The sequence below is a fragment of the Pseudophryne corroboree genome, chromosome 11 (genome assembly GCF_028390025.1).
Source record: "Pseudophryne corroboree isolate aPseCor3 chromosome 11, aPseCor3.hap2, whole genome shotgun sequence".
NCBI lineage: Eukaryota > Metazoa > Chordata > Amphibia > Anura > Myobatrachidae > Pseudophryne > Pseudophryne corroboree.
In genome coordinates this window covers 43,867,656-43,891,157 of record NC_086454.1, presented here as the reverse complement: position 1 = coordinate 43,891,157, position 23,502 = coordinate 43,867,656, and the positions used below count along the sequence as shown (strand labels likewise).

The window sequence follows — 23,502 nt, the reverse complement described above, 5'->3', positions numbered from 1 at the left end:
ATCGGCTGCAGCATTAGCATAAAGTCCTAGTCGCAGATCCTCTGCATAATGGCGCAATTCCCTTGTTTGTGCAGCTGTTCTTTGGGACATTATGGCTCAATTTGGTGCGATTGATGTTATTAAGTTCTGCTCCGTCCACTTTTCTAGGGAAGAGGGTGATGGCTTAGTTCGCAGGATGTGCACCATGATGACGCATTTCACAGTAAATCACGCCACAAAAGCTCCCGTCCTTCCTACTTCACTAGGAAGTCGGTGGGGTACAGGAGGGTTCATTGCAGTTCTGGCAATCAGAGAGCTCCCATTCATTTTGGTATCTGCCGGACATTCAGGCTATGGCTGTAGTAGGAGCATGCCAGGGAAAATGACCGCACTGCGAAGCCCACGGGGCATGAGTAGTTTACAGGTGCTTAAATCTCAGCTTTAAATTAATTATAGTTTATCTCACAACAGCTCTGAAATAACAATAGTTTCTCTGCTGTTAAAATTCTCTTTACAATACAGGAGTATAGACCATCTTTCATATTCAGTTCAAAAATACCAAAACAGCTTAATGTACAGGAGGTAAGAGCTGTGGCCCCGACGTAATATTTTTGGGCCCCTTGACGCACTATAATTGCATCTTATAACAAGAACGTTCCAGTGGCCTAATTCAGACCTGATCGCAGCAGCAAATTTGTTAGCTAATGGGCAAATCCATGTGCACTGCAGGGGTGGGGCAGATGTAACATGTGCAGAGAGAGTTAGAGTTGGGTGGGTTATATTGTTTCTGTGCAGGGTAAATACTGGCTGCTTAATTTTTACACTGCAATTTAGATTTCAGTTTGAACACACCCCACCCAAATCTAATGGCCCATACACACTGCAATATCGTTCACAATCTGAACGATATTATATAATGTGTATGCATGATCCAACGTATGATGCGCGCTCCCGCGGGTCGCATGCAACGTCGTACGTCGGACTGCATGCAGTCTTTATGAGGTGATATTGTGTGGTTTTGAACTCCAGTGATGACTTTGTTTCTAGATATCGTTTGACATCGTTTGTAGTGTGTACACACGATCAGATCTGATATGATATCTTATGCTATATTATATGATATTGTATCGTATGTGATCACATAATGGGGGTCATTCTGACCCGATCGCATGCTGCAGTTTATTGCAGCGGTGCAATCTGGTCAGAACTGCACGTGCACCGGCGCATGCCAGATGGGCGAAGGCCGTCGCTGTGCTACGATAGTCTCTGCCTGATTGAAAGGCAGAGGCAGTCGCTGGGCGCGGGGGAGGGGGGGCGCGGAACGGCAGCGTTTGCCCGCTGTTTCGTGTGTGCGGTCTGGCCAACGCAGGCGTGGGCGGACCGTGCAGGGGGTGGGCCGCGTGACGTCACATGCAGCCGCTGCGGGCCTGGGAGCGACGAGTAGCTACCGGCCAGCACGCTAAAGCTGCGCTGACCAGGAGCTAGTCCTAAAGCGCAAAAGCATCGCTGATGTGCGATGCTTTTGCACTTCTGCGGGGGGGCTGCGATCAACTCGGAATCACCTCCAATGTGTACCTAACATAACTCTCTCTGCACATGTTATATCTGCCCCACCTGCAGTGCACATGGTTTTGCCCATTAGCTAGCAAATTTACTGCTGCGATTAGTCCCCAAGATTCCACATCACATAGAAGCACAAACTGCGTATAGTTCTGCAGGATTCCCCTCTGTTCTGAGTTCAGTAGGGACAGTAATCTTAATGCCCAGGATGGAACGCAGGATATACGGGTAATTCGGAGTTGATCGCTAGCTGCCGTTGTTCGCTGGTAGCGATCAGTGAAAAAAACGGCTAATCTGCGCATGCGTATGCACCGCAATGCATATAAGTGTCGTACGGGTACGAAGTCCTTTGTGGATTTCCACTGGTTCTAGCGACGCTTCCAATCGCACAGCCGAACACAAGGAGATTGACAGGAAGTGGGAGTTTCTGGGTGGCAACTGACCGTTTTCTGGGAATGTTTGGAAAAACGCAGGCGTGGCCGGGCGTTTGCTGGGCGGGTATCTGATGTCATTACCGTGTCACTCGTCGCAGCAATCATCGCACAGAATAAGTAACTACAGGGCTGGTCTTGTGCTGCACAAAATGTGTTTGCTGCCGCGTGGCTGCACAGGCACTCGCACTTTTGCAAAGCGAAAATACACTCCCCCGTGGGCGGCGACTATGCGTTTGCACGGCTGCTAAAAGTAGCTAGCGAGTGATCAACTCAGAATGACCGCCATAACCTGCACAGGAAGTTCATAGTATCTCACATATCCAGGGAGCAACGGGTTCTCGACACTGGATAGACAGTGTCTAGTTAGTAAATAGGTCGACCCTGTATTGTCGACATGCAGTAGTTCAACAAGAACAAAAGGTCGTCATGGCAATGGTCGACACAAGTTTTTCTGCATAAAATTTATTATTTTTTTTTGCTTCATTTACCATCTACGTGGACTACCATTGGGAATACTAACCTTGCCCGAAGCTGGTGAGAAAAGTGAGCCTCACGCGGGTACACTGTACACTAATTGGGGACACATGATGAAACACAAAATGACACCTTTTAAAAACTTGAGTCGACCTTTTCTTTTGACCGTTTTCATGTTGACCTTTTAACCCCTGTCGACCCTAGACACATTGGACATTTTGACCCTGTTGACCATTATTGACCATATGGGGTCGATCCATTTACTGTAGATCCATTGAACCACACCTGGCAACAGCGTGAACTATAAATTATTGTTACGAAGCCAGGACTAGGCTGAACAACTTATTTTATCTACAAACTTACTGTAGATATCTTTCTATTTTTAGATTTCATTCTAACTGTTCTTTAATTCAGTACATTCTCCCACATTTGGCCTCCTCATGTGTTCCACGTATAATAATATCACCAACCAGTTGCTATATGTTACCTAGGAGACTGCAACTCAGCCTAACAAGTTCTGCTTCTAAAATGTCCCTCAGGGGTTCCAGGCAGGAAAGTGTCTCTGGGATAAGCAATCTGTGTCTTCCCTAAAAGATGGTACAGACAGCTGGACAGGTTTAGTATAATACATAACTTATTTTAGGTAGATTATCTATTGTACACAGGTGTGGATAGATTTACTGTATCTATCTTTCATTTGTTTAATAAAAGAGCAGCAAGTTGGCATCGTAGTGACGGTGGGTAACGTCACAGTAATGATTTGTCCCAGGGGCCAGCTGCCAGCTGTGATAATGCCCCTCGGGGCAGATGCGCCTTCGGATAATCAATTTCTGGGGTTAAATAAAGCCGACGTTGAATAACTCCCACATTCTTGAGGGCTGTGACAGTGACAGGTGGGGGTGTAGCCCCGTATCTGGTTACCATGGAAACTCTTTGTTTAGAAAATTAGGAATGTCATTTACAATGTTGAGTATTACAGCGTAGTCCCTGCTCCTATATAATTATGTCACATAAGGACGTGGCATAATGAAATAATGCCGGATGGGCTAGTGCGAGATTCTCTAATTATTTATCACTTAATTCTGCTTGATGAAAACAATGAGGAAATAATTGCAGGTACTGAGGTCATTCATTCCCTTCTATTCATCCAGTCTGATCTGCTTATGCTATATCCCGCTGTCACTGTGTGCTCCTGTAATGCTGTCTTTATGGAACAGGACACCAAAGCAATCCCCACACTAAAGTAATAGGGGCTAGAATGAAAAGCAATCAGTGGCTATATACAGAGAGAAACGTGTAGGAATACAGGAACAGAAGTAATACGGAGCCCTAGAACCACTTACAGAGCATGGTTCCATAAAGACAGCATTACAGGAGCACACAGTGATAGGGTTCCGGTATGATAGATAGACAGTGTCTAGTTAGACAGTCAATAGATAGACACCACATATGTTAGACAGACATTAGGTCGACAGGGTCAAAAGATCGACATGGGAAAGGTCGGCAAGTCAAAAGGTCGACAGGGTCAAAAGGTCGACATGAAAATGGTCACCATGAAAAAGGTAGACACCATGGGGTAAATTTACTAAGGTCCCGATTTTGACCGAGATGCCGTTTTTTCATCAAAGTGTCATCTCGGTAATTTACTAAACTCAAATCACGGCAGTGATGAGGGCATTCGTAATATTTGGAAGTCCTAGGAAAAAAATCACGAATGAATACACCATCGGTCAAAACGCGACTGTTTAAGTATGAATCTCGGTCATTTACTAAGAAGTGCAAAGCAAAAAAAAAACAAAACACTGCCGTGAAAAATTACAACTCGTAAAAAAGTGCTTAAAAAAAACAGACCTGCTTTTTTTATTCGTGACTGGATAGGCATGCACGGATCCATGAGATCCGTGCATGTATATCAGTGGGAAGGGGTGGGAAAGTGATTATTTTTTCAAAAAAAATTGCGTGGGGTCCCCCCTCCTAAGCATAACCAGCCTCGGGCTCTTTGAGACGATCCTGGTTGCAGAAATATGGGTAAAAAATTGACAGGGGTTCCCCCATATTTAAGCAACCAGCATCGGGCTCTGCGCCTGGTCCTGGTTCCAAAAATACGGGGGACAAAAAGAGTAGGGGTCCCCCGTATTTTTAAAACCAGCACCGGGCTCCACTAGCTGGACAGATAATGCCACAGCCGGGGGTCACTTTTATATAGTGCCCTGCGGCCGTGGCATCAAAAATCCAACTAGTCACCCCTGTCCGGGGTACCCTGGGGGAGTGGGGACCCCTTCAATCAAGGGGTCCCCCCCCCCCCAGCCACCCAAGGGCCAGGGGTGAAGCCCGAGGCTGTCCCCCCCCCATCCAATGGGCTGCGGATGGGGGGGCTGATAGCCTTTTGTGATAATGAAAAGATATTGTTTTTAGTAGCAGTACTACAAGGCCCAGCAAGCCTCCCCCGCATGCTGGTACTTGGAGAACCACAAGTACCAGCATGCGGCGGAAAAATGGGCCCGCTGGTACCTGTAGTACTACTACTAAAAAAATACCCAAAAAAAGACAAGACACACACACCTTGAAAGTAAAGATTTATTACATACATGCACACAAACATACATACATACTTACCTTATGTTCACACGCAGGTCGGTCCTCTTCTCCAGTAGAATCCAAGGGGTACCTGTTGAATAAATAACACTCACCAGATCCAGGGTCCCAGGCTCCTCGTCGCATCCATGTGTAATCCACGTACTTGAATAAAATAACAAACCGCAGACCCGAGCCACGAACTGAAAGGGGCCCCATGTTTTCACATGGGACTCCTTTCCCCGAATGCCAGAAACCCACTCTGACTTCTGTCTAAGTGGGTTTCTTCAGCCAATCAGGGAGCGCCACGTTGTAGCACTCTCCTGATCGGCTGTGTGCTCCTGTACTGAGTGACAGGCGGCACACGGCAGTGTTACAATGTAGCGCCTATGCGCTCCATTGTAACCAATGGTGGGAACTTTCTGCTCAGCGGTGACGTCACTTTAGGTCAACTGCAGGGCAGATACTACGGGCCTAGCTAAATGGAGGGATACTTTGCCGGGAACTCATCTACACACTATAATATGCTGGCACTTATTACTTAATATATATTTAGTTTCTTCTTCCTATGCAGAAATGCATTTAAAATTTTTACATAGGGCATACTACACTCCTCGTCTTAGATTTCTTACGGGCATTTCTGATAACTCTCAATGTTTTAAATGTTTTTCACCTGATGCTGATATTATCCATTGCCTCTGGTCGTGCCCTGTAATACAATTGTTCTGGAAAGATGTTTGTAAGTACATTACAACGACTATGAATATTTCTTTCACAGCTACTTTAATATGGGTTTTCTGTAATCAGTATGATCCTGATTGTCTTTCATTGTCTCCAGGTAATAAACTGTTATTAGCGCAGATTACGGCAGCTACAAAAAAGACCATACTGTCACAGTGGATACATGGAACCCCTATACCCAGTGGCGCACCCAGGGGGGGTTTCCGAGCACCCAGAAACCCCCCTCCACTAAAAAAAAAAAAAAAAAAACAATTTTTTTTTATTTATAGCTGCATGAGTATTATTAATGGCTGTCTAGCGTCCTCTGCAGCCTGCTGTCTTCCTGGTGGCACTTGTAAGTGCAATAAAAGTTTACTTTATTTTAATTATAGTACATATATATCCATGTGCATACATATATACACATGTATATACATACATACATATAAACACACACACATGATATATATATATATATATATATATATATACACATGTGTATATATATGTGTACTGTACATATATATATATATGTATGCATGTTTAATATGCTATGTATATGTGTATATGTATGTGTGTGTGTGTGCATGTGTATATATATATATATATATATATATATGTGTATATATATATATATGTGTGTGTAGATATTTGTACAGTATATATATATATATATATATATATATATATACACACACACACAGACACCCTAGTTTTACGGACCCAGCATATACTGGGTCACCTCAGTCCCCACCCCCGTGATTGGCTCCGCCCAGTTCTGGAAACCCCCCCATGCAAATCCTGCCTTTGCCACTGATACCCATAACTCTTCTACTCCCTAGATTTACATATCTTTATCAAATGGACTGGATAGAATGCTCTCTCAGAGCCGAATCCGACTCGTCCAAATTCTTTGCAATATGGTAACCCTACCACGGCCAGTTCGTGAGAACATATGTAAAGTAGTTAAACATACTACATGCTTTCTTATGTGATTTGTATTGAACAAATGTAGGAATGTACATCATAACATGTCATGATTTTAATTGTTATCCCTATATTTTTCTATTGTCAATATCCTGCAATTATTATGGAAATGTGTGTGTAATTCTTTCTTCCTTAATAAACATATTTAAAAACAACAACAACAAAACAATAAAATAAAGCATTCTTATAATTAGTGTAACTGGAATGGGAGGAATATGGCATATTAATCTCTGTGGATTGTGGAAATATCCCACTTCTGGGAGTACCATAGTTGGATAGCAGTCGCTGCTGGTTGGCTATCTGCAGGGGGAGGATTCCAAACACTGGTACATGCATTACACCTATTGGCCATCTGCAGGGCAAAGAAATGTGGACCTGTTCTGTATAACCTCTGTCCAGTGGGACATCTTGAGCTGTTTTGTGCTTGTTGGAAAAGTACATTAGGCCTGAGTTAGTTTACAACTCCGATGGCGAGAGATCTGCGCATGCTCAGACGCTGGACTGCCATGTTTTCTTGGTTTACCAGTGGTTTCCCATTTCACCAGTCTCACCTAATCTGCCACGCCAGGTAGTTCCTTTCCCTTGTACTGTACACCTCCAGACATCCTGCTCATTGTGCCTCCTGCTACTCACATAGGGAATTAGCGAGGGGAACTTAGTAGGATAATGTGGGCTGGGGAATAGATGGGGTCCAAATTTACATACATATTGTTTTACGCATAAACACAATAGGTAAATCAGTAGTGCCAGGGAAGCTCTAATTAAATCACAAATTTATCTCGGAGAAGAGCCGTAGAAACAATTTTCCCCATAACATGGAATAAAATATTTATGTGCCTGCAATTAATCTGGGGCGCAGAGCGCTAGTGAGATTAATGTCCTCCCAGAGAGAAATCATTTTAAAATCTCATCAGTGCACGGCCTGTGCTGTGTACTAAAAGCCCAAAGTACCGCTTACACATCAGGCCGTAAGAAGCCATGTTCATGGGGATCCTAGAGACATGTCTTTTATTGCCCAGCACTCAGATCTGACCCACTGGTGTCTCTAGTATAGGTAGGGGCAGTAAGAAGTCATGTTCCCCAGGATCCTGGAGACATTTCTTTTATTGCCCATCACTCAGATCTGACCCACTGGTGTCTCTAGTATAGGTAGGAGGCTTATTCCCAGATCCTGGAGACATTTCTGTTATTACCCAGCACTTAGGTCTGACCCTCTGGTGTCTCTAGTATAGGTAGGAGCCTTATTCCCGGATCCTGGAAACATTTCTGTTATTACCCAGCACTCAGGTCTGACCCTCTTTTGTCTCTAGTATAGGTAGGGGCACTAAGAAGCCATGTTCCCAGTGATCCTGGAGACATTTCTGTTAGTACCTAGCACTCCGGTCTGATCCTCTGGTGTCTTTAGTATAGGTTGGGGCACTAAGAAGCCATGTTCCCAGGGACCCTGGAGACATTTCTGTTATTACCCACACTCAGGTTTGATCCTCTGGTGTCTCTAGTATAGGTTGGGGCAGTAAGAAGCCATGTTCTCAGGGATCCTGGAGACATTTCTGTTATTACCGAGCACTCAGATCTGACCCTCTGGTGTCTCTAGTATAGGTTGGGGCACTAAAAATCCATGTTTCCGGGGATCCTGGAGACATTTCTGTTATTACCTAGCACTCCGGTATGATCCTCTGGTGTCTCTAGTATAAGTTGGGGCACTAAGAATCCATGTTTCCAGGGATCCTGGAGACATTTCTGTTATTACCCAGCACTCAGGTCTGACCCACTGGTGTCTCTAATATAGGTTGGGGCAGTTAGAAGCCATGTTCCCAGGGACACTGGAGACATTTCTGTTATTACCCAGCATTCACGTCTGACCCACTGGTGTCTCTATTATAGGTCGGAGCCTTATTCCCGGATCCTGGAGACATTTCTGTTATTACCCAGCACTCAGGTCTGACCCTCTTGTGTCTCTAGTATAGGTATGTGCAGTAAGAAGCCATGTTCCCAGGGATCCTCAAGGCATTCCTGTTTTTACCTAGCACTCCGGTCTGATCCTCTGATGTCTCTAGTATAGGTTGGGGCACTAAGAATCCATGTTCCCAGGGATCCTGGAGACATTTTTGTTATTACCCAGCACTCAGGTCTGACCCTCTGGTGTCTCTAGTATAGGTAGGGGCACTAAGAAGCCATGTACCCTGGGATCCTGGAGACATTTCTGTTATTACACAGCACTTGGGGCTGATCCTCTGGTGTCTCTAGTATAGGTTGGGGCAGTAAGAAGCCATGTTCCCTGGGATCCTGGAGACATTTCTGTTATTACCCATCACTCAGGTCTGACCCTCTGGTGTCTCTAGTAAAGGTAGAGGCAGAAAGAAGCCAGACTCCATATGTCAGGACATCACATTCCACCAGACCAGCAACCAGCCACCACCCATCCCTTGCCACCCCTCCCCTTCCCTCTCACCAACTCTGACATCTTTCTCCCATGTATCTGGTGAGGAAGTCATTGCCCTCATCTGTTCCTCCCCCCATACCACCTCCCCACTTGACCCTATCCCCTCCCACCTCCTCCGCTACCTCTCTCCTTCTGCCTGTTCCCATCTTGCACACCTTCTCAATCTCTCCCTCTCATCAGGCACTGTCCCCTCTGCCATCAAGCATGCACTTGATGACAGTCTCCCCTATTCTTGACAGTCTCCCCTATTCTCCCCTATTCTTAAAAAGCCTACCCTTGATCCAAACACCCACTCCAACTATCGACCCATCTCTCTCCTCCCTTTTGCCTCCAAACTCCTTGAGCGTATTGTCTATAACCGCCTCACTGCCTTTCTTTCCTCCCACTCACTGCTTAACCCATTCCAGTCTGGTTTCTGTTCTCTCCACTCCACTGAAACTGCCCTCACAAAAGTGTGCAATGACCTCCATGCAGCCAAATCTAAGGGCCACTACTCTCTGCTTATTCTTCTTGACCTCTTTGCTGCTTTTGACACTGTGGACCACCCTTTCCTTCTGCAAATTCTTCACTCTCTTGGTCTGTGTGATACTGCCCTCTCCTGGCTGTTCTCCTACCTCTCTGATCGTTCCTTCTCTGTCTCCTCTCTTGACACTACCGCCCCCCCCCCCCCCACTTCCACTAACTGTTGGTGTCTCCCAAGGTTCTGTTCTTGGTCCTCTCCTTTTCTGTCTCTATACATCCTCTTTAGGTGAACTCATTAGTTCTTTTAACTTCCAATATCACCTCTATCCTGATGACATTCAAATCTACCTTTCCTCCCCTGATCTCTCCCCGGCTCTCCTCACTTGTACCTCCAACTGTCTCTCTGCTACCTCTTCCTGGATGTCCCAGCGCTTTCTTTAACTCAACATGTTCAAGACTGAGATGATCATCTTCTCTCCCTCCCGTACAATCTCACCTCCCAAAATCTCATTATCCATTGATGGCACGACTATCTCCTCTAGCCCCCAAGTACGCTGTCTTGGCGTAATCCTTGACTCTTCCTCTCCTTCAAACCACACATTCAGCACCTCTCACAAACTTGTCATTTTCATCTCAAAAGCATTTCCAGGATCAGACCCTTTCTCACCCAGGATGCCACCAAGACCATTATCCACTGAGTTATTATTTCCAGACTGGATTACTGTAATCTCCTCCTAACTGGCCTCCCTGACAATTACCTCTCTCCATTCCAATCTATTCTCCATGATGCAGCCCGGCTCATCTTCCTCACCAAACGCACTAAGTCCACCTCCCCTCTCCTACAAGCCCTTCACTGGCTCCCCTTCCCTATCAGAATCCAATTCAAACTTCTCACACTCACTTACAAAGCCCTCACCCACTCCTCTCCCATCTACATCTCTGACCTTATCTCCCTTTACTCTCCCACCCGTCCTCTTCGCTCTGCTAATGCACGCCGACTCTCCATTCTTTTGATTACTTCCTCCCACTCCTACCTCCAAGATTTTTCACATGCTGCTCCCTTACTGTGGAATTCTCTACCTCTCCCCCTCAGACTCCACCTCTCTACAGAACTTCAAACGGGCTCTCAAGACCCACTTATTTACAAAACCCAGCCAGATCTCATCCTAACCCTCTGTCCCACGCTCGGTCTACCCCATCTGTGTCACCCCTGTATGTCTGCCCCTCCCCTTTAGAATGTAAGCTCTCACAAGTAGGGCCCTCTTCCCTCATGTGATTATCCTTTTCTTACTGTAATAATCCTCAACTGCCCAAATCCTGCAATCCTGCAGTTCTCGGCCACCTTGATACTTATCTCAGTGTCATCTACTGATGTAGATATGCTCAGTTACCATGTACTTGTCCTATATTGTCTTCAAGTGTGAGTCACTGTTTTCCTGTTTTGATTATGTGCATATGTACTCTGTAGTTGGGCGCTGCGGAACCCTTGTGGCGCGATATAAATAAAGGATAGTAATAATAAATAATAAATATTCCCGGGGATCTTGGAGACATTTTTGTGATTACCCAGCGCCAAGGTCAGACCCTCTGGTGTCTCTAGTATAGGTAGGGGCAGTAAGAAGGCATATTCCCCGGATCCTGGAGACATTCATGTTATACCCAGCACCCAAGTCTGACTCTTTGGTGTCTCTACTGGTAGGGGCAGTAAGAAGCCATGTTCCCGGGATCCTGGAGACATTTCTGTGATTACCCAGCACCCAGGTCTGACCCTCTGATGTCTCTAGTATAGGTTGCGGCAGTAAGAAGCCATGTTCCCTGGGACCCTGGAGACATTTCTGTGATTACCCAGCATCCAGGTCAGACCATCTGGTGTGTCTATCTGGTGTCTCTAGTGTAGGTAGGGGCAGTAAGAAGTCATGTTCCCAGGGATCCTGTAGACATTTCTGTGATTACCCAGTACCCAGGTCAGACCATCTGTTTTCTCTAGTATAGGTTGGGCAGTAAGAAGCCATATTCCCGGGGATCCTGGAGACGTTTCTGTGATTACCCAGCACCCAGGTCTGACCCTCTGGTGTCTCTAGTATAGGTAGGGGCAGTAAGAAGCCATGTTCCATGTTATCCTGGAGACATTTCTGTGATTACCCAGCACCCAGGTCTGACCCTCTGGTGTCTCTAGTATAGGTAGCGGCAGTAAGAAGCCATATTCCCTGGGACCCAGGAGACATTTCTGTGATTACCCAGCATCCAGGTCAGACCATCTGGTGTCTCTAGTATAGGTAGGGGCAGTAAGAAGCCATGTTCCATGGGATCCTGGAGACATTTCTGTGATTACCCAGGTCAGACCATCTGCTGTCTCTAGTATAGGTTTGGGCAGTAAGAAGCCATATTTCTGGGGATCCTGGAGACATTTCTGTTATTACCTAGCACCCAGGACTGACTCTCAGGTGTCTCTAGTATAGGTTGGTGTAGTAAGAAGTCATGTTCCATGGGATCCCGGAGACATTCATGTTATTACCCAGCATCTAGGTCAGACCATCTGGTGTCTCTAGTATAGGTAGGGGAAGTAAGAAGCCATATTCCCGGGGATCCTGGAGACTGTTATTACCCAGCATCCAGGTCTGACCCTTTGCTCTCTCTTTTGCAGGATGGGGCAGCCAGAGCTCCAAGGTCCACATTCATCACAGCACCTGGCTGCACTTCCCAGGGCACAACCTGCGCTGGATCCTGACGTTCATCCTCCTCTTTGTCCTGGTGTGTGAGATCGCAGAGGGCATTGTGTCCGATGGGTGAGTCATTCCCAGATAGCTTGGGCTATTTTTACCGGGAGTAATGTGTGCTGCTGTTTATCATCCGGAACATTCCAATCTCTGACCGCACGTGACCCGCCCATCGTGTCAGAAAATTCCATGCACTCTGCCAATTGTGTCCCCCGTGCGGACACTGGCGGTGACATCTTACAGTTTCCCAGCTGTTATACAAACATTAGCTTCATGCCAAGGTCGGGGTCCGTTGTCCCACTGTGCGGTGGAAAGAGCAGCTGCCTCGTTATTCGTGGAATATTACTATGAAAGTACAAATTACCATACAGGGCGGGATTCTGAGATGTACAATAATACAGTCACAGCTGCAATCCCATGCGCAGCGGATATGCGAATATATGCAAATGACACGGGCGCCTGGATTTCTATTGAGACGCCCACCGACAGCTTTGTAGATCCAAGCAACTATTTACAAATACGCAGTAGCAGGTCCTATGGTTGCGCAGGATGTCCACGTGAATTGAGACGCAGGCGCCATGTTTTGTGAGCACAGGATCGCAATTATAGGGATACGTCTGCATTTTTTGCTGTCACTCTGTTACCTCCCCCAAATATCCTTCACTGTCAATCACTTTGTGAATAAAACCTCACTGCGAGCGATACCGCTACAGTACCTTGTCACGTGCGCAGTCAGCTGATAATTGCTCAACTCCATTAATATCACATTGCATACATCACTGAATCAGGCCCACTAACCCTTCCCCCCTTTTCTTGGCCAGTAGTAACAGTCCAGAGTTACCCCCTAAACACACACACAGCTGGACCGCTATGTTCCTCATCTTGTCACCCCTCATAGGTTCATTCTAAACCCATGGACTATGCAGTTGTGAGCGTTCAGAGTCAGTTCTTGTTGTACAAGTGGTGATGCATTGTATGGTATAGGGGTACCTAGCACCCCCTGCTCACCCCTAATCCATCCTGCATAGATCCTACAGGCCAGTAACCTATGCCGGTCTATCTATGTCATATCTGTCTATGGAGATCACCCCTGACCCAGTGTCCTCAGACAGACTCATATTACACCGATTTACAGGTGGTTTTAACTAGAAACACATATAAAAGTTATTACAGCACCTTCAAGTGTCACGTAACATCCAGGAATCATATGATCAAACTACCAACTCCCCCTGTACCCCGGCCTGGTATCTGCAGCGAGACCCACTGACTAGATAGTACATAGCTAGTGACACCAATGTGCATATAGGGGGTCATTCCGAGTTGTTTAAGGCAAAAATGCGCATGGTTCGCAGTGCGCATGCGGTAAGTATCTTAGCACAAAACTTAGTAGATTTACTCACGTCCGAACGAAGATTTTTCATTGTTGAAGTGATCGTAGTGTGATTGACAGGAAGTGGGTGTTTCTGGGCGGAAACTGACCGTTTTCTGGGAGTGTGCGGAAAAACGCAGGTGTGGCAGGAAAAAACGCGGGAGTGTCTGGAGAAACGGGGGAGTGGCTGGCCGAACGCAGGGCGTGTTTGTGACGTCAAACCAGGAACGAAACGGCCTGAGCTGATCGTAATCTGTGAGTAGGTCTGGAGCTACTCAGAAACTGCTAAGAATTTTCTATTCGCAATTCTGCAAATCTTTCGTTCGCTATTCTGCTATGCTAAGATACACTCCCAGAGGGTGGTGCCTAGCGTGTGCAATGCTGCTAAAATCTGCTAGCGAGCGAACAACTCGGAATGACCCCCATAGTTAGAGAACCTGTGCGACTTTAACCCTTTTTCTGCTGTGGGGTACACTGGGCTCCACAAGGATAGACATTGGGGTGTAGAGTAGGATCTTGATCCGAGGCACCAACAGGCTCAAAGCTTTGACTGTTCCCAGAATGCACAGCGCCGCCTCCTCTATAACCCCGCCTCCCTGCACAGGAGCTCAATTTTGTAGTTGGTGCTGCAGTAAGCAGACACATAACAGAGGGGCTGCACCAGGCAGCCCTAAGAAGAGCTTTTTTTGAAGAAAAAAGTGAAGACTTCAAGGGCAGCGGCGGTGGTAAATGTCAGAAGACATTAACTGCAGCAGCTCCAGCTCTCCCCCAGCGGCGCTGTAAACTCCCGTGCCCTGGTTGCCGGGTAACTACAGCAGGAGGCTCCGGTTTTTTTCACGTCAGGCACACACGACGGGGGCTCTCCGGGATCGCGTGGCCGCGCTTCGGGAGGTGGTGAGTGGGTTCCGCTTGCGGGACCCGGTCTTTATCGCGATCTGGCGCGGTCAGGGGGAGGCGGGCCGCGCGCGCTGGCGGTGGACACTGTGGCAGTACAGGCGATCCCACTAGATCACCAGGGCATGGGTGTAGGTCAGGTTTTCTCTCTAAACCATTTTCAGTAGCCCACAGTACCTGGTGGTTTTGCCAGCAGGGGGATAAGGCTTAGACCTGAAGCCCCTCCCCCAGCCCCAGGGCGCCATTTCCCGCAAATGTTCCCGCCCTGGAGCTGCATATCTGTCTCTCCCTCACTCCCTGTCAGTGTCTGGGCGCCATTATTTCTCAGCTTCACTGTTCCTGGGACTGCTTGGGCAAATCCTCCTGTGTAAAGCCGCCTGGTTGTCAGTGCTGTGACTTTACATGACACTTAAGTATTCTACCTGCCATTTTAGACAGTGCTAGTTAAGAAAGAGTGCACTTAGTCAGGGTTTTATAGTACAATTACCCTGTGATATACATCCAGTTCTTACTGTGTGCTGTTATATCTATTGTTATATAGCTATATATATAAGCTAGTCCAGTGCAGTATAATTGTTAGTAATAACCTCTGCATTGTACAAACTGTGACTATCTGTGTGTGCATTAGATAGCTGAGTGGTGTCTATTTCGTGTCTTTCACTCAACTTGCTATCCCTATATTCTATAACCTGAGGGGGCTTGGTGCGTCAGGTTTTATATTGATATAGGTTTTTCACAAAGATATGCTTTAATACGTATTTTTCTCTGTGATTTAGTCACCATATCTCTCCTTTATCTCTGCTAGTGCTGACTACACTGCGCAGGGGTTTGGGTAAGAGGTATTGTGCTGCTGCCAATTGTACTGTGTTACCTGATACTGCAAGTTATATCATGTCTGCTTCTGAGGGTAACGGTTCTGGGGCTGAACACACTGCCGGTGTTGCTGAAGCCACAGATCCCTATGAGGAAAATATAGCAGCTGTGGGATCTGGTTCTGGGGGCTCCTTGCCCCCCAGTGGGACTGTGGCAACGGAGGTACATAATGACCCACCATGGGCTGCTTTTTCCACGCTGCTACATACGCTAGTTAATAAACTAACACCCCCTATGGGACCCCCATCGCCGGTACAACCGTATGTGGTCCCTGCAGCTAACCCGCCGTGGGCGGACGATTTATCTGCTCAATTGAAGAAGTTGAACCAGTCCCTGACTACTAAAAAGTCTGACCATCGCTCGCCTAAGCCCAAGGGGTCCTCTAAGCGAGCGCTTGTCTCCTCACAATTCACTGCTGTCACTGACACCTCGTCTGATGAAGACGGCACTTACACTGACCCCACAGGTTCTGACTCAGATACTGCTGATGGGGAGGGTAGTTCACATGTGGATGTTCCTGATCTTTTGGAAGCTATTAAGTTAATTCTACAGATTACGGATGATCCCGAGCCATCCGTCCCTCCTAAGAAACCAGATAGGTTCAAGCGTCAGAAGGTGGTTAAACAAGTTTTACCTCACTCTGATCACCTAGTGGATATACGTCAGGAACCCTGGGAAAACCCGGGTATGAAGTTTGTGCCTCAAAAGAAGATGCTGGCTCGCTATCCCCTCGCACCAGAGCTGTCCAAGAATTGGGAAACGCCTCCTTTAGTAGACTCACATGTGGCTAGGATGGTGGTTTCCTCAGCTCTACCTGTCACTACCGTCACGTCTCTAAAAGAGCCTACGGATAAACGTGTGGAGGGTTGTCTTAAAGCGATTTACACCCTCACGGGTGCTGCACAAAGGCCCACTATTGCAGCAACATGGGCTGCAGAGGCTATTGAAGCATGGGCCTTGGAGTTAGAAGCTGAAATCTCTTCTGACCATGCTAGACAATGTTTATCATATATTGTCACAGCTTCTCGCTATATTAAAGAGGCGGCTTCTGATGCCGGTATCCTAGCAGCTAAGGCCTCTACTACGTCAGTCCTGGCTCGCCGGATATTGTGGCTTAGATCCTGGTCTGTGGATCTGGACTCTAGAAAAACCCTGGAGGTACTCCCTTTCAAGGGAGATATTCTGTTTGGGGAGGATTTAAATAATATAGTGGCTGATTTGGCTACTGCCAAAACTGCCTGTCTGCCAAGTACCGCTCCTTCTGTGTTGAAGGCTAAAGGTACTTCCTTTCGCCCCTTTCGTCCTTCAGGTAAAGCAAAAGGTCAGGCGTACAACAAGCAGGCCCGCACTTCCAAACCTGGTAAGCCAAAGCCCAAAAGAGCCTGGGCGGCCCGTCAGCCAGCTGCCAAGACCGATAAGTCTGCCGCATGACGGGGCGGGCCTCCCCCTGGGGGATCCCAGGGTGGGGGGCCGGCTTCTAGGGTATACCCAGGAATGGTTGAAGACCACTTCAGATGCCTGGGTACGGGAAGTCGTCACTCGAGGTTACGCCATAGCCTTCAAAACCGACCCCCTCATCGATTTTGCCAGACAGACGTCCCGTTGGACCAGACAAAGGCAAACACTTTGCATTCGGTGGTACAGACCCTCCTGGATACAGGAGTCGTAGTACAGGTGCCTCTTGCGCAGAGGGGCCGGGGGTACTATTCTCCGCTGTTCCTAGTCCCGAAACTGAATGGGTCCTCCCGGCCCATTCTCAACCTCAAGGCATTAAACAGGTTTGTAAAGGTTTCCAAGTTCCGTATGGAAACCCTTCGCTCTATAGTTCTGGCCTTGGAACCTGGGGACTACATGGTCTCCCTGGACATACAGGATGCTTACCTGCATATTCCTATAGCAGCGTCACATCAGCAATACCTGAGGTTTGCTATTGGCAACCTCCATTACCAGTTTCGGGCGTTACCTTTTGGTTTAACGACGGCTCCGCGAGTCTTCACTAAAGTTATGGCGGTGATGACGGTGGTACTCCGCCGTCAAGGGGTCAGGATACTGCCGTATCTGGACGACTTGTTAATCCTGGCAAATTCCCCAGAACTTCTCCTACGTCATCTAGATATGACGGTCCGGTTTCTACAAGCCCACGGGTGGCTCATCAACTGGAAGAAATTCTCCCTGATCCCTGATCCCTGATCAGAGCATGGTGCATCTAGGAGCGCTATTGGACACTCACAACCAGAGGTTGTTCTTGTGTCAGGAGAAAGTCCTGACGCTTCAGGACAGGATTCGTTGCTTCCTTTCTCGTCCGCAAGTGTCGATATATTCGGCGATGCAGGTGCTAGGCCTCATGGTATCAGCATTCGACATGGTGGAGTATGCTCAATTCCATTCTCGCCCCCTCCAGAGGCTGATTCCAGCAAAAATGGGACGGCCTGCCTCCCCGGATCAGGTCTCAAATGATCTCATTGACTCCGGAGGTCCGTCTGTTGCTGCTCAGGTGGCTCCGGGACCAACAATTGTGCAGGGGCCGTCCCTTCTGGATATCCAACTGGGTCCTGTTGACGACAGATGCCAGTCTAAGAGGTTGGGGCGCGGTGGTGGGGCAACACTCCCTTCAGGGTCGGTGGACCAAGGAGGAGTCCCTCCTCTCAATCAACATTCTGGAATTGCGGGTCTTCAATGCATTGAGCCTAGCCCAGCATTTAATTCAGAACCGTCCTGTTCAAGTGCAGTCGGACAACGCCACCACAGTGGCTTACATAAATCATCAAGGCGGCACTCGAAGCCGTCTGGCAATGAAGGAAGTCTCAAGGATTCTACATTGGGCGGAACGCCATCTACCGGCCATATCGGCAATCTTCATTCCGGGAGTCCTGAATTGGGAAGCGGACTTTCTCAGTCGTCAGGACGTACATGCCGGCGAGTGGGGCCTCCATCCAGAAGTGTTTCAACTCCCTAGTGGAAAAGTGGGGTCTTCCAGACGTAGATCTGATGGCGTCTCGACACAATCACAAGGTTCCGGTCTTCGGAGCAAGGACAAGGGATCCTCAAGCAGCATTCGTGGATGCGCTGGCGGTGCTGTGGAGGTTTCGGCTGCCGTACGTGTTCCCTTCGGTGTCACTCCTGCCCAGGGTAATTCAGAAGTTCAAGCAAAAAAAAGGAATCCTGCTTCTCATAGCTCCAGCGTGGCCCAGACGGCACTGGTTCTCAGACCTGCAAGGCCTATCGTCAGAGCGTCCAATTCTACTTCCACAACGCCCAGACCTCCTCGTTCAGGGCCCCTGTGTCTACCAGGACCTAGCCCGGCTGTCTTTGACGGCGTGGCTCTTGAAGCTTCCGTCTTAAGGGCTAAAGGGTTTTCTGAGGCGGTCATTCAAACTATGTTGCAGGCCCGGAAACCGGCTTCTGCTCGGATTCACTATAGGGTCTGGCATTCTTACTTTGTTTGGTGTGCATCTAACGATTATGACGCTTCCAAGTTTAGTATAACCAAGTTGTTGGCTTTTCTTCAGCAGGGCCTGGACTTAGGCCTGCGTCTGGCCTCCCTCAAGGTTCAAGTATCTGCCTTGTCGGTGTGGTTTCAGAGAAAAATTGCGACCTTACCTGATGTGCATACCTTTACTCAGGGTGTGTTGCGTATCCAATCTCCCTATGTCCCGCCTGTGGCTCCTTGGGACTTGTCGTGGTTTTGGAGGCGTTACAAGAGTCTCCGTTTGAACCTCTTGGTTCAGCTGATCTTAAGTGGCTTTCCCTTAAGGTGGTGTTTCTGCTGGCTATTGCCTCAGCTAGAAGAGTGTCGGATTTGTGTGCCTTGTCCTGTAGTTCCCCATATCTGATATTTCACCGTGACCGGGCGGTTCTTAGGACTCGTCCCGGATATTTACCTAAGGTGGTTTCCTCGTTCCACCTTAACCAGGAGATTGTGGTTCCGGCATTTGTTTCTCCTGATCTGTCTCCCAAAGAGAAGTCTTTGGATGTGGTACGGGCTCTCCGTATCTTTGTGAAGAGAACTGCTTCCATTAGGAAATCTGATTCTCTCTTTGTACTGTTTGGATTTCACAAACGGGGCTGGCCTGCTCACAAGCAGACTTTGGCCAGATGGATTAGAATGGTGATTGCACATGCTTGTGTGAGGGCTGGTCTATCAGCTCCTGCTCACATTATGGCCCATTCTACTCGGTCTGTTGGACCTTCTTGGGCGGCCCGCCGTGGTGCGACCCTTGAACAATTGTGCAAGGTGGCTACGTGGTCCTCAGTGAACACGTTCATTAGGTTCTATGCCTTCGATACTGCCGCTTCCCAGGATGCTTCCTTTGGACGCTGGGTTCTTGTGCCCGCTACAGTGCGTCCCCTCCCATAAGGAACTGCTTTAGGACATCCCCAATGTCTATCCTTGTGGAGCCCAGTGTACCCCGCAGCAGAAAACGAGATTTATGGTAAGAACTTACCTTTGTTAAATCTCTTTCTGCGAGGTACACTGGGCTCCACAAGGCGCCCACCCTGACGCACTTAGCTTCTTTGGGTTGGTATGGCATTAGCCGCTGACACTTCTCCTGTCGTGAGAGTGTGGTGTATGTGGCTACTAACCGTTGTCGTCTCTTTTCCTGCTACTGCATTGGGCTGGTTAACTAAAAACTGAGCTCCTGTGCAGGGAGGTGGGGTTATAGAGGAGGCGGTGCTGTGCATTCTGGGAACAGTCAAAGCTTTGAGCCTGTTGGTGCCTCGGATCAAGACCCTACTCTACACCCCAATGTCTATCCTTGTGGAGCCCAGTGTACCTCGCAGAAAGAGATTTAACAAAGGTAAGTTCTTACCATAAATCTCGTTATATTACAGAGATGCCTGCACACAGAACCTCGGTGCTGCAGACACGTCTCATACTCTGAAATGCTAGCGCTCAGTTATTGGCATCATGTTAGTATCCATAGGACACGTTCTGCAGTTTGATACAGTATATAACAGTTTCATAGGGTGACATTACTCTGCCGCCCAGGGAGTTCTACAGATTTGTCTTCAGGTTCCTCAGTCTATATAGTCATCAATCTGCCATTACTGACCACTCCACCTCCAGACACCCAGCTAGTGCACACCAGTTGTAGGAGAGTACCCGCTACCACCTGGAACCACTTTACTTCTGCGTGATGGGCAACTGTCGGCAGGTGACGACGGCTAGTGCCGCTTTTACTTTGGATCAGGACAGCAGGGCAGCAAGGGAACAGATTAGAGCGATGTGTCACACTTGGGGCCTAATTCAAGGTTGATTGCAAAACAACATTTTCCTCTAATGGTCAAATCCATGTGCACTGCAGGTGGGGCAGATATAACATGTGCAGAGAGAGTTAGATTTGGGTGGGTTATATTGTTCCTGTGCAGGGTAAATACTGGCTGCTTTATTTTTACACTGCAGTTTAGATTTCAATTTGAACACACCTCACCCAAATCTAACTCTCTCTGCACATGTTACATCTGTCCCATCTGCAGAGCACATGGTTTTGCCCATTAGAGGAAAATGTTGTTTTGTAATCGACCTTGAATTAGGCCCTTGTTCCTCAAGGCATGGGAACAGTCCAGGGTTTTAAGGATATTCAGACTTGAGCACAGATAGTTAAATCAAAATGACTCAGTAACTAATTAAGTCACCTGCACTGAAGCATGGATATCCTTAAAACCTGGACTGTTAAACTGGGTGCATAATACATTATTTATTGTGCAGTCATGGTACCTGTGACCACTCTGCACAACCGTCGTCTAGCGAGTACACACCATTCATTTATGGGGTGTAGTATGGTATGCTGGCGGTCGGGCTCCCGGCGACCAGCATACCGGCGCCGGGAGCCCGACCGCCGGCATACCGACAGCGTGGTGAGCGCAAATGAGCCCCTTGTGGGCTCGCTGCGCTCACCACGCTGCAGGCACGGCGCACTACACGCGCCACGCTATTTAGTCTCCCTCCAGGGGGGTCGTGGACCCCCATGAGGGAGAATATCTGTCGGTATGCCGGGTGTCGGGATTCCGGCGCCGGTATACTGTGCCTCGGGATCCCGACATTCGGCAACCTGAAGACCACCCCATTTATGACCTGTGTGGTCGCATTTTCCCGTCTCGTGCTGCATATCAGATAGCTGTTACACACAACCACTTAAAAGAAATTGGATGTACTTCTGCACACACAGATTCATCAGCATCTAATCCTTATATAGAGACAACAGCAATTTCTATTAATTCAGAGAATCGATTCATATAGTAGACCACGAGTAAATGATGCGAGCAGTCGACTGAGCTGAGCCGGCCACTCAGGACTAAACTGGGCCGAGGGGCATGGAATCTTCTGCTGGCGTGCAGTTCTTTTCTCCCGTCATTAGTCACACGGCTCATCTTTGACAAACAAAAAAGCTTTCAAGCTAGCACTACAGTACACCAATAGGTACAGCTCTGGGCAAAGGGAACAATGGAGTGTCTGAAATAGGATTACGATGCACAGTACGGCCAATTGCATCTGGATCGAAGATCAAATTAATCCAACAGCTGGGTCCCGAGCAGATGTGTGCACAGGACATAAATCCCCCACCTTAAAACTCTACTTCAGATACCGTCCACCATAAACATTAGCGATTCAGTCAGATACACAAACACGTTATACAATATATAGTTTGTACTGTTTGGTCTAGGGACAGGTACACAGGAATCAGATTCCCCTGTGGATAGGGACGGGGTCACCCCTACAGCTGTTATACTGTATCGGAGAGATGGGAAGTTGTGTTTTGTGTCGGATCACGTTGTGTTAGGAGGTGTCTGGGTTCCATTGTCGCCAACACTTGGGTTTATTTTTCAGGTTTTCCGCATCCCGTCACTTGCACCTGTATATGCCGGCGGTAATGGCGTTCCTAGCCGGGATCACATCCATCGTCTACTATCATAACATCGAGACGTCCAACTTTCCAAAGCTGTTAATTGGTGAGTAACTGGCAGAGGACAGAGCTCGACCCAAGGGGGTCATTCCGAGTTGTTCGCTAGCTGCAATCGTTCGCTGTGCAGCGATGAGGAAAAAAAATGCACTTCTGCGCATGCGTATTCGGTGCAATGCGCACGCGCGATGTACTATTACTACGAACGATGTAGTTTCACACAGGGTCTAGCGAAGCTTTTCAGTCGCACTGCTGGCCGCAGAGTGATTGACAGGAAGAGAGCGTTTCTGGGGGTCACCTGACCGTTTTCAGGGAGTGTTCGAAAAAACGGAGGCGTGGCAGGAAAAACGCAGGGCGTGTTTGTGACGTCAAAACAGGAACTGAACAGTCTGAAGTGATCGCAAGCGCTGAGTACGTATAGAGCTACTCTAAAACTGCACAAAAAAGTTTGCCGCTGCTCTGCGATCCTTTTGTTCGCACTTCTGCTAAGCTAAAATACACTCCCAGTGGGCGGCGGCATAGCGTTTGCACGGCTGCTAAAAACTGCTAGCGAGCGATCAACTCGGAATGACCACCCAAGTCTGCTTATTTACCATGGTTATACTACTGGCAATACTGTATAAGTAGCACTAGAACGGAGGATAAGGACGTGTATTTATACACGCTCCGAGCAACCGTCACTTCAGTTATTTAGAATTTTAATAAAAACATAGATCACATACAATTATCACATCCCGCAGCCTCGTTACAGATCACAGTGATGCACAGGTCATCCGTAAACACATGAATCATATATAATACCAACACCATGGAATATCAAGATTCATATTCTCAGCCACAACCTGTCACATAAGTTCGCCGGCCGTGCGGGATGCCGGACAAACCCGGACTTTTTTTTTTTTTTAAAGGGGCAATCATGTAGAAGGCTAAACCATGCATTGTTCATTAATGCCGCTTTAAAAAAAATTCAGAGTTTGGCCGACATCCTGCACAGCCGCCGAATTCGGATTTCATTACATCCCGCCCCTAATTTGAGAAATAACAGTTTATCCAGAGACATCATTCACACATTATTCCCTGGGCGGGATCAGTACGTAAAACCGTCGGCCAGGAT

General features: G+C 47.7%; 1 protein-coding gene across 4 annotated transcripts in view; it reads left to right on the top strand.

Annotated features, from left to right (window-relative positions):
* Positions 1-23,502, top strand: part of ABCC8 (ATP binding cassette subfamily C member 8) — a 254,803-nt gene that overhangs the window by 27,796 nt on the left and 203,505 nt on the right. For 3 of the 4 annotated variants that reach the window (XM_063944092.1, XM_063944091.1, XM_063944093.1), the window contains exons 2-3: positions 12,278-12,419; positions 22,316-22,437. In XM_063944092.1, coding sequence (XP_063800162.1) covers positions 12,278-12,419; positions 22,316-22,437 — 264 coding nt within the window. Of the gene's footprint in view, positions 1-12,277; positions 12,420-22,315; positions 22,438-23,502 lie in introns of those variants that run through there. The other variant, XM_063944094.1, reaches the window with a different exon arrangement.